The sequence below is a fragment of the Arachis ipaensis genome, chromosome B3 (genome assembly GCF_059453495.1).
Source record: "Arachis ipaensis isolate K30076 ecotype BB chromosome B3, ASM5945349v1, whole genome shotgun sequence".
In the NCBI taxonomy this organism is placed as follows: domain Eukaryota; kingdom Viridiplantae; phylum Streptophyta; class Magnoliopsida; order Fabales; family Fabaceae; genus Arachis; species Arachis ipaensis.
Window position 1 is genome coordinate 43,108,970 of NC_142438.1, and position 11,792 is coordinate 43,120,761.

An 11,792-nucleotide genomic window follows, 5' to 3' on the forward strand; every position below is an offset into this window, starting at 1 on the left:
CTAGCATTGTGCACCTTTCACATATGATTTTGTCAACCTAACGTATCTAAGGGTATGTGTAACCTGATTTATATATATGCCAAATTAAAGTCATGCAGCTTTTAACCCCACCCCATCTAACAAATATATTAAAGTACAAACAAAGGCTATGATCTGAAGCCTGGGACATTATGTGTGTACACCTGTGCCCAGCTAGTTAGTGAACTCAGCTAGACCCACCATACATACATAACCTATTGGAAAGTTTTCAAGTATATCGGTGTTTCAGTAATTGTTAACCATTAATCTTAATTATATCTATTATATATATTTTTTATAATTAAGATCAACGCTTAAAAATTACTGAAATACCAATACAACGGTACACTTGAAAATTTTTTTAACCGATTTTGGATGGCAGAATTAAAATAAATATTCTTTTTTAGATAAATTTGACATCTGTCACTCCATCAAAACTAAGTTATGCCTCATACTGTATGATGGGCAACTTGAAGCATAGCCTTTGTGAAAAACGTTTAAATCGGAGTTTCTAATATTTGTGATAACCTTGATTTAAAAATAAAATATTTTTAAAATAATAGTTAATCTTTGTTGAAGATTCTCTGCCCAGGTGATAGAATCATTCTTGGATCAAATTGGAGTTTTCTTTCCAAGAAAGTCCTCCATTTATTAGGGCCAAAGTGTTTTGTCCAATCTTCTTGTGTGCTGTAGTGGGGAAGATATTGCTTAACCTTAATTCCAGCATCATTACAAAATTTCAAGATTTCTTTGTTTTGAGCATCAAATGCCTTCCAATTATCAAATCCACTTGAGTGCAAAAATCCAACTGTATAAAAGATATCCTCCTCTTCTGGTATAGATGCTGACATTCTTTTGTCCCACCTGAAACAAGTAATTAATTAATTACATATTAACTTCCAATTACTCAACTTTAATGGACAAGATAGATTTGTGAATTAACTAAGGAGTACCTCAATGATACACACACATAATTTAATTTTGTTTAAAAAAATATATATCTACACAAAAAATTAATTACTAAATCAGCGATCATTATGTATTGTTTAATTTTTTAATATTTTTAATATTTTAATATATATTTTATATCAGTAGTTAATTTTTTTTTATTTTTCATTGTATCTCTCAACTCGACTGATTAAAAACTAATTCATCGTGAATGTGAGCTCTATTTAAGGGTATTCTGTTAACTAATAGATTGTTGCATACACAAGAAAGAATTCGATCCCTAACACTTACTTAAAAGAACTAACAAAAACTTATCACTTAAACAACCTAAATTAATTATATTAGTGGCAAATTTTGTGACTGATTTTTCGTATATACCTACCGGGTAATGTTAGGTAGACAAAAAAAACAGTCAAAATTTGTCTTATTTAGCATTAATTAATTATCGCAAGAATTAATAAATACTAAATAAAGCAAGTTATGACTGTTTTTGACTGATTTTCTTTGATTACCAAACATTTTCGATACCAATATATATACCTAGTATAATTAGTTAGTTTAGAGTATATTAATGACACGTTAAAAAAGGTAAAAGTAAAAGCTTTTTACCTTTTCCTAATATTCTAACGCACTCGTTAATTAATTAATTTCATTAATTAATTAATTAATAATTACAATAATAATAATAGTAATAATATATTATTGTTGTTGTTAATCCAAGGCTTACTTGCTTCTATTCATGGGGTAAATCAAGACAGGTCCTGTGGTGATGTTTCGTTTGAAAATGATATTCTTGAATACGCCGGAATCAAAATCCATGATTTGAGATTTGGGTATAAACAAATTAAGCCATGGATGAGGAACATCCCATTGTCTTTGTGACTGAAGCTTCAACTCTCCACTTCTGACTCTATTCAAGAACTCAACATATGACACTTTTTTCTCATAATAAAATCCCGGCATATAGCTAAGTCCTTCAAGCAAACCTTGCATTTCCTACATATATACACAAACAAGAAAGACAATGTAGTTTGCATGAAAAGGGTTAATTATTATGGTGAGAAGGAAACTTTTTTTTTTCTTCAAAAAAAAGGAAGAAAGGAAAAAGACAAAATGAGCAATATATATATATATACCTTGTCCACATTGTTTTCAGATTTTTCATCATAATATTTGGCCAATTCAAGACAATAAAGGATGCTATGTTGAGTTACTAGGGAAATGATTCTTGGATGGTCGGCTAAAGGGAAGAAAGAAGATCTCCAATTATTTATGGGTCCTTGGTGCATTAGTAGCATCCCTTCCACATAATCCAATGCAACATCATCATCATTATTATCATTATTATTGTGTTTCCTTCCATTGATTGAGATTAATCGCTCTTGGTCTTTGGTAAAAGCAGAAAAGTCATTGTATAGAAGCCTGACCCATTTCACCTGCCAACAAAAAATCAACATCAATTAGGCCATTCTATTACTACTCATTATCTTACCTCATTAGCAAGCATTTTTATCAAATTAATTAGTACAAAGTTATATTATTACTATTATTGTGGTTAATTATTATTATATATATAACACTTCATGCCTCAAAATCCCTTTTGATAGGTCTCATCACCAACTTTATTTGTGTGTTAATTAAGAGTCTCTAGTGGGAACACACTGTGTAGAGAGACACAATTTCAATTTCAAGTCTTGTCAAACAGGGTTGTTAGTTGAGTTTGATAAACCAAAATGGAGATTTTTGGTCATTGATGAGAAGAGACAGCAAGCACTATTATTTATATGCTCTAAGATTTATTAGGACTCACATGTTATGAATTTCAACATAGCATATATATGGACTTCAATTTCTTGCATTTATATTATTTTGTCAAAAGGCAAATACTAATATAAACTTCAAGATTCAATTATTCACATCCAGTTGTCCAAACTCGTAGACAATATGTATATCATTATTAGTAATAACTCGTCCAATTTTCATTAGTGTATGTTTCTTTTTCATGATATGGTAAATAATAATATATGCACTAGTTAGCATAATGTGCGTGAATGGTGTATATGGTGTTGCTAGCTGCCAAGAAAATTGGCAACGGAGGGCTTTTTGGACAATGACATTATTTGGAGTGTATAATAATGTGACATGCACCGATTAAATCATATAGTTACTATTCCGGAGAAAAATTATTTATAGATCACTTATTACAAGACAAAGCCAGAATGCAAGATAAATTGTATGGTTAATTAGTTTCTCTATCTTTATAAGCATACCATTTTTGGTGCTGGGTGAAGAGCAATTCTTGCCCTTGTTATAATGCCAAATTGTCCTAAGCCTCCAAGCACCGCATGAAATAACTCAGAATTTGTGTGTGAAGAGCATGTTACTAGTTCTCCTTTTCCTGAAAACCAAAAAAAATTGCCAATTAGTTAATTGTATGTTATTATCATAATGCATTTAATTAATTTGCATGCATGCATATCTTTTTTATTTTTTTAGCTAACAAACATTATATATGCCTAACAAAATTCACCGTTCTTTTTTTTTTAATTGTTTGTTATGAGAAGAATTATTGATGGCCGAAATAATACTTAGATCTCAACATCACATATTCTCTGAAAAGCTAGTATTTTTTTTTAGTCATGGGACCCGGTGAAAAACATTGGTATATATAACACAAAAATTATACTAAATGCTGAGCTAATAACCACAATTATTGATGCAATATATAGCAATTAAGTAAATATTTCTCATATATATGCGGAAATAATTTCAAAATTTAAACGTTTTCTTCTACAAATTAACTTACTACATTTTACTTTACTTCTGCTAAACTACAATTATTTAAAATTTTAACATTTATTATATCTAATATTACTGAATTATTTTAGCAGTAATTAAATTGTTTTCAAAACATTTTTGTATATTTAGCCTTACAGAAGTGAATAATGAAACGTGAAGAAGCAATGTAAATTAAATAAGTGTACAAACCAGTGATAACATCCATTTCATGAACAATGCTGATTTGGGGTCCATACTTGAAGCTCTGGCCACTGATGCCGCCATTGGAGAGAGTCCCTCCCACAGTCAAGTACAAGTAATCGGTCCAAGAAGCCGGTGCAACTCCCATCTCCGCCGCCTCCCGCAGCACATCCGCCCACAGCGCCTCCCCTCCCACGTCACCATAGTATCCTTCCTCTCTCCAAATCACGCGAATGTTCTTCTTCTTATTACTATTATTTTCTTCTCTGAGGGCCCTCATGTCCACCACCACCCCTCCCCTGGCCATAGCCTGACCCCTCGTGGAGTGGCCCTGTCCCTTCACGGATATCGTGAAAGGGGCAGGGCTCTCGTACGAAGTCTTCACGAGGGAGGCTATGTCTTGTGGAGACCGCGGGTGGAACACTGCCCGCGGGAGATGATGGACTAGGTTGCCGAAGTCTCTAGAAGCCGATTCTAGAGACTCGGGGTCGTCGTGGAGGTTGTGGCGGGAGATGAGGTCCGATGAGAGGAGGGAGTTGTTGTTCAAATGCTCAGTTTTGTTGCCAACGGTGGATATCAAGCGTGTTATGGTTATTAGGAGAAGGATGAAGTATGTGGGAGCAGGAAGGTAGTTTTCAACCATTTTTTTTATTTATTTTGTGTCTGAAGAGGATCGAAGAAGAGGAATTCTTTTTTTCTTTTTCTATGAGATTTTGGTAATTGGTGTGTGAATCAGTGAGTGAGGGGGCTATAAATAGAATAAGAGAGTTTGCATGACAGAGAGGAATGGATGGAAATCTTTTTGGGGGGGAGAGAGAGAGAGAGAGGGGGGAATCTTTTGGTCTCTGAGTGAATGAATTTAAAAATGGAAAAAAGTTACTTTCTTTTCTGTTTATAACCATGTTCAACACTCTTACTTTCTTATTATTAGTGCATATGAATTTATAAGATATTAGGTAAGGTGATGAATAATTGTATAGATAATTAAAATGAAGCACACCCCAAGGCTTGAAATGAATGTATATAAAACCGGTCATTCAACTCAACTGATAGAGTGAGGTTCAAAAAGTTTAAAGGTTGAAATTGAAATTGAATTGGTTATCATAAAATAAAATAATTTTTATGTGTTATTTTTTAAATTGGTGAACTACTAAAAAATTATATGGATTTGATTGATTAATCGATTTTTGACCAATTTTTTAAATTTTTATCAATTTTATTATTAGAAATATTATTTTTAGTGGTTATTTATTTTATTTTTAGCGACAATAAAAATAGCCACTAATATATTTACCTGTAATTAGATATTAACTCTCTTATACTTTATTGTTAAAAGGTTTTAGGACAACAATTGTTGGTAAAGACCTTTTTAATAGCCACCAAAAGTATATAACTTTTAGGAGTAATTTATATGGCCACAAAAAATAATTCTAAGATGTTAATGTTATTCACTTTTAGTTGTCATTACTATGGCCACTAAAATCTATTTTACCGCAATTTATATGGCCACTAAAAATAATTCTAAATTTGTAATGTTATTTACTTTTAGTTGTCATTACTATTGTCGCTAAAACCTTAATATTTTTTTAAGTTATATTATACTCATTTTCTTAGAAGCAAGTAACTATCTTTGTTTTTTAAAATTCAAAATTATTTTTGCGAACAATTATTATTGTGCATAATATAAATATATTCAAATTAATTACTACAAAATAAAATATTTTATTAAATACAAATATTGATACACAAAATTCTCTTGAAAAATAATAAATTATGTTACAAATCTAAACAACAAAAAATTTTAAATCTATAACTATATTATATCAATATAGCAATTTGAGTGTTAGCAATAATCTAAAGTTGTACCTTTAAAAATAGCCTAACTTTCAGTGTTAGTAATTGATCCAAAAATTTAAGAGTAAACGAGAAAGGAAATTATAAATCGTTAATATACTAAAAAATCTAAAACAAATCATGAATATAGTAAAAAATCTAAAATTATAAATATTTGGCTGCTCTTAAAAAAATTAGAGTAAATAAGATAAATAATGACAATTATACCATGACCTCCTAAACATTTGTCACTAAAAGTCATTTTTTTGTAGTGTTTTTTGTCTATTGATTTTTTATCTCAACCAAACCAATTTGTTACTAATTATTGATTAATCCGGTTGAACTAACTAATTTGGTCTAATTTTCAAAATCATGTTCTTAAGTAAAGACGAAAATAAGCCAAATTTTAGTTTAGACAAATATGTTTTATATTATATATATGGTTTAAGTTATTCAGATATGTTATTTTTTGTAATTTTTTTTTTAGTTCAAATTTGATAAGTCAGCGAGTCTCTTTAAAACCTCATTTTATGAATTATAACTCAAAATAATAAATTTAAAAAATTTAAATTAACATTAGATATTTTTTTAAAATTTATAATTTATAATATATAAATAATAATTTAATTATTTTATATAAATTATTAATCACATATCATAATTATACTTATTGATATAAATTCTTTTACTCAGATATCATAATTTTGATCTGTTTGATAGTCCGACTCACTTTATCCTATTCATAACACACTATAAAAATTTGCCAATAATATAATAATAACATATATAATTTTTTGTGTATACTTTTTTGTAATTTTTATAGTATAAAAGAAAAATCTATATATATATATATATATATATATATATATATATATATATATTGATTTTTTATCCATAATTGTTAACACCAAAAATAAAAGGTGTATATGTATAAAAATTTATATTAACTGAGACTACTTTCTTTTATTGTTTTCTCATATTTATTCTAAATCAATATGGTGAGGTGTTTTACTACTTAGTACTTATTATGTCTATACCAAATTCTTTTAAGACAGGTTTTAGAGATAGAAAAAATTGCACAAGATCTATTTTTGAAGAAATCAAATCGATATATCGCGTGCTTACATTAATAAAAATCTATTTTTCGTTGTTATTATAACTCAAATAGGATTTAATTTCAACTTGCAATAGTGATTATAATTATATAGTAATTTTCATCCTTTTAATTTTGCCTTTTGCCTTTTGAGATTTTCTTAGACACTCAATTTTATTAGTTATACATGATGACGAGGCATATAAGATTTTATCGCGAGTAAAAATTTAAATTGGTCTGAAAAAAAATTTAGATTGGATATTTTAATTTTTAATAAATTTTATTTTTTATTAAAAGTTTTTTAAAATTATTCTATTGGACAGATTAATTTTTTATGTTACTTTTAATCAAATTTTTTTAATATGCATATACGACAAATAAATTTTTAATAAATTTTATTATAAAAAATTAGATATTTGGAAATATTACAATTAGATCAGACAAACAATATGTCATCAAATGACAAAGAGACCAATTTATTTGACATAAATAATTGTTAAAAATTTATAAAAAATAAAAATTTGTTGAAAATCTGACATAAATAATTGTTAAAAATTTATAAAAAATAAAAATTTGTTGAAAATCAAAATCTTTGATATGATATTTCTTAAAGATTAATTTGAATGTTTATTCTATTATCATAGTTTATTACTTGCTAAATACTATCTTTTAGACAGGCAAATTATCGATAACATATCTATCATTAAAATCGATGTTATTGGTAATTTACGTAAAAAAAATTTTGACAGTTCTTATTGGTATTTACGAAGTACCATTATTTCACTGAATTGTCACGTCCATGTGTTGAATATATTTTAGATATGACGCTCATCCAGCATTTGTTCAACGCCTATATTTTCCGTTTTTAACCGTGTCTTAATAAAAAATAAAAATACTTCTCTAGACACGTTTGAAGACACCTAAATATCATTATGTGTCAGCTTAGCCAACCCTATTATTAAGTTGTATTTTTAAAATAAGTTTAGAAATAATAAATATTATTATTTATTAAAACAAAAAATAATTTTAAATACTTTATATAATTCAAAAAATATTAAAATAATTAAAATATTAATTTATATTTTAATATTACGATGCATCTAGGTATCCATCAAAATTCATCATTTAATCGGCCACTATCTATAAAAATTTAAAAATAGATATTATGTCTCAAAACTTTCTCTCATATATTTAAACTTTAAAACTATATCTCCTTAAAGTTAGAATATTCAGTTAAGCGAAAAAAGTTAGAATATTTAAATTTAAATTTAAACTTAATAAATAAAAAATAACACACTAAAATTATATCCTAACCAAATTAAATTTAAAATAACACTATCAAAATCAAATTTTTTCCGCTTCTAAGTGTGGTATATAATTATTTGACAAGAGTAATGAACACAATTATTTTTCAATGAGTTTCGAATGTGTTAAAAAATTATTTAGTGAACAATCTTATGTGTTATAAAATTATTTGTGTTAAAAAACATAAACCCAAATTTGAACAATTTTGGATGTATATCAAAAGTATTTTGTATATTATTTTATTATTTTAGATGTGTTAAAAAATTATTTATTTTAAAAAAATATAAACACAAATTTAAATAAATATTAGATGTATATTAAAAATATTTTATATTTTATCTTATTATTTTAAATGTATTATAAATATATATAAAATAACAGAAAAATACTGACAAAATAATTACACAAGACAAAATAATGTTCAAACTTCAAAAACAATATAACTTTTCATGACAAATATATAGTTAGTAAAATTATTAAAAGAGACTTACCAAGTTGTACTGCTGAGCGGATGGAGGTGGTGGAGGAGTCCACTCTGATGAAGCAGACGGATGACTTCCTGGTTGCGGAGGTGGCGCAGTAGTAGGAGTCATGTAGTTGGGGTTAGGAACCATGATGAACCGCTGATCCTATGTATCAATTTCCTGTGACGTCACAGGGAAAGTCGGAGTAGAGGGGGACGATTGAGAAGTCCTAAGGATATCAGTAGAACCCCTCCCTCTACCACGACCACAAGATTGATCCGTGACATGCATCTCCACGTATCGTCATGTCTGCAAAGAGCATATCAATTAACACTAGTTACAAAAACAATATAATAGCAAAAATAAAATTCATAGACACTTTAAATCATATAAATCAACAAATAAAACACAAATCATGTGTACATTTATATTATTTGAAAAACATTTTGGCATAACCTCCCCTAAAGTTGGACATATATCCACCTTTACAGTTCCCACAAATCCAACTAAGCTCGATCAAACTTAATCTGAAATTGAATAACATTGATGAACATAGAGTTAAATAAACAAACAAATATAACTTAATGAGATATATTTGGGTTTACTGAACTTATAGAAACATCCTTAAACCATTTGTCGACCTACTTTGTATGGTCGTCCTTCCTTGTGTGCATCCTCTGAAAGACCTCATTTTGATGAAATTTGTGTCCCAACTCGATCACCTGTCCATAGGGTTTACAATTTCAAAGAGTTATTATATTAGTTTCAACTTTATTCATAATAAAATAAATTAAGTTAACAATTAAAATTTTAAATGATACAAATCATCTTATTCTCGGTCATGCTATAGGTGGTGGACTCTCCAATGTGCATGGATCCTCCAGTCTTGGATGTTAGACTGGGTCGGACATTAATCTGGATTGCCAATAATTCCCTGTGTTCCAATACTCCTTCAGTTGGGCGATGATAGCGTCTGGGATTTAGGCTGCAAAAGCATCATTGTTGCCAATGCTTGTTAGCATCCCCTAGAGGCGCTTGGCTGCTCTCACCTGCCAAGTATTATACATCTTCTGCTCCTCTCCATAGACGAACTCGAAGTGGTCCTACAATAGGAAACACAAGTGAATAAGATCAATATAAAGTTAATAATTTGAAGTAAAAAAAACACATAATTATCTTAAAAAGTTGCCACCAAAGTTCACAAATGATATTTGGGGCCATACTAAATTTGGCTAAGAACCACCTATAGTGGTTCTTGAAAACTCAAGTAATGCTCTCCATCTGTGGTCTCGGTGGATCCCAACTGTCATTAAACAAATAATTCTCACTATATATGCATATGCATGTTATACTATGAAACTAAATAAACCCGTAAATATAAAATATACCAATCACCTCCATCCCACACTAACTTTCATTTAGTAGGTTGTGTAGATGCGGCACCTTCTGAGGCTCTAATTGTCGGCTGTGTCGGCTGTGATTGCGGATTAGGCAATGCTTGTGCCAACGGTGGTGTTTGGGTTTGTGTCTAGGTCTATGGTTGTGGCTGTCGCAGAGACGGTGTCTGAGGCTGCTGTTGCAGCTGTGGAGGTATCTAGTGTATGCCACCTGCCTCTAAGGATAAACCCGAAGTCAATATCTTCCTAATAGGATCTAACTCATGTGACAGATGTGCCTGCGCGTCAACCACAACATTGGTAGTAAGCGGGATGGTCGTAAGTTGGGTGCGTGATGATGACGCACCCAACTCAAATGGGATGCCAGTATTCTTCCTAGACTGTGTCTTACTATGACCATGCCGCCTACCATCAACTCATCCCCAACCCCTGTCACTTGCCATGTCACTTAAAGCAAGTAAAATTGAATAAAGTTGGACCATTAGTAGTTAATTCCTCCTACATTATTGTCGATAAAAGAGTTCATATTTAAGTTTTATTAATTAAGTGTCTCAAACTTTTAAAAAAATTTTTACAGAATCTCCTCTACCGTTCTGACACTCCAAAATTTTCAATTACTAGCCACAACCAACGCAAACAATAATCAACATGTAAAAAATATTTAACTTGTTAATCCTAGTCATTCTAATCACCTTATACTCCCACATAGAATCATTTAATCTCTCCGACACTACAAGTCTATCCTAGAGTTCAAGTCTCTATCCTAAACATGCATAACTAAAAATAAAAATTATTTGATTACAATTTTAATAATATTTTCATGACATTGAAATTAATAAATTTTGATAACATACCTGAAGGCAAACAAAATCTACTAACTCTTTCAACTTCTAATAGTAGCAGCAACAACATCAACAACATTGGCAGGAACAACAACCTACATTTTGATCAACATTGTTCCAAATTAACGGCGAACATGGAGGTGGTCCCAGAATGGTGAATGAAGTTTTGACAGGCGAGCAAAGAGCCCTACAAGCTTTGGCTAGAGAGAAAGAGAATGTGTAGAGAGAAAGAGAGAGTGAATACCAAAATGAAAGGAGAAAAAAGAGGAGGTGATGGATTTTAATTTGGTTATTATTTTTACCGATGGCCAGGGCGTCGATAAATTATGTTACCGATGCCACAAAACGATGTGTTTTATTTAAGTAAATTTACCGACATTTTCCGATAGCTTGGGCATCGGTAAATTTAGTGAACGTGCCCAATTAAAATTTTCAAACTGTCACTTGTGACAGTTATGGTTGTCGGTAAAATTAACAACAATAATTTTTTAATTACAAAAATTAAAAAATATTAATTAAATTATCACAAAAATTTTATTCTATAATTTTAGATTTTTGAAAATTATATTAATTTCACCGATGACAAGCTGTCAGTAAAGGCAAACGTCGATAATAATAAGGTGCAACAATTGGTGTGCAGTTGGCACCAACTAGTATTGGGGACTACTGACGGCTTGACCGTTGGTAACACTACAAGAAAATCAACATTTTGCCACACTTTTAAAACGTGCTGAAAAGTGGCAAAAAGTATGGCGACAGTTTTTCGCCACGCTTTTTTAACTATCGGCACGCTTTTGAAAGGGTCACATCTACGAGCGTGACGGTTGCTCTATCGGCACACTTTTGTTGAGCTATGGCCACGCTTATTTTGTTGCCACACTTTTAGCTATTGTCACGCTTTAAAAGCGTCGCC

At 30.0% G+C, this 11,792-nt stretch overlaps 1 protein-coding gene across 1 annotated transcript; it reads right to left on the reverse strand.

The window, feature by feature from the left end:
• Positions 1-332: 332 nt before the first annotated feature.
• Positions 333-4,693, reverse strand: LOC107630383 (cytokinin dehydrogenase 3-like). Its single transcript, XM_016333491.3, has 5 exons — positions 3,955-4,693; positions 3,237-3,364; positions 2,103-2,402; positions 1,694-1,962; positions 333-882 (listed from the first exon to the last, which is right to left on the reverse strand). The coding sequence occupies exons 1-5, from the start codon at positions 4,586-4,588 to the stop codon at positions 582-584; spliced, it is 1,632 nt and encodes a 543-aa protein (XP_016188977.1). The 5' UTR covers positions 4,589-4,693; the 3' UTR covers positions 333-581.
• Positions 4,694-11,792: the final 7,099 nt, after the last annotated feature.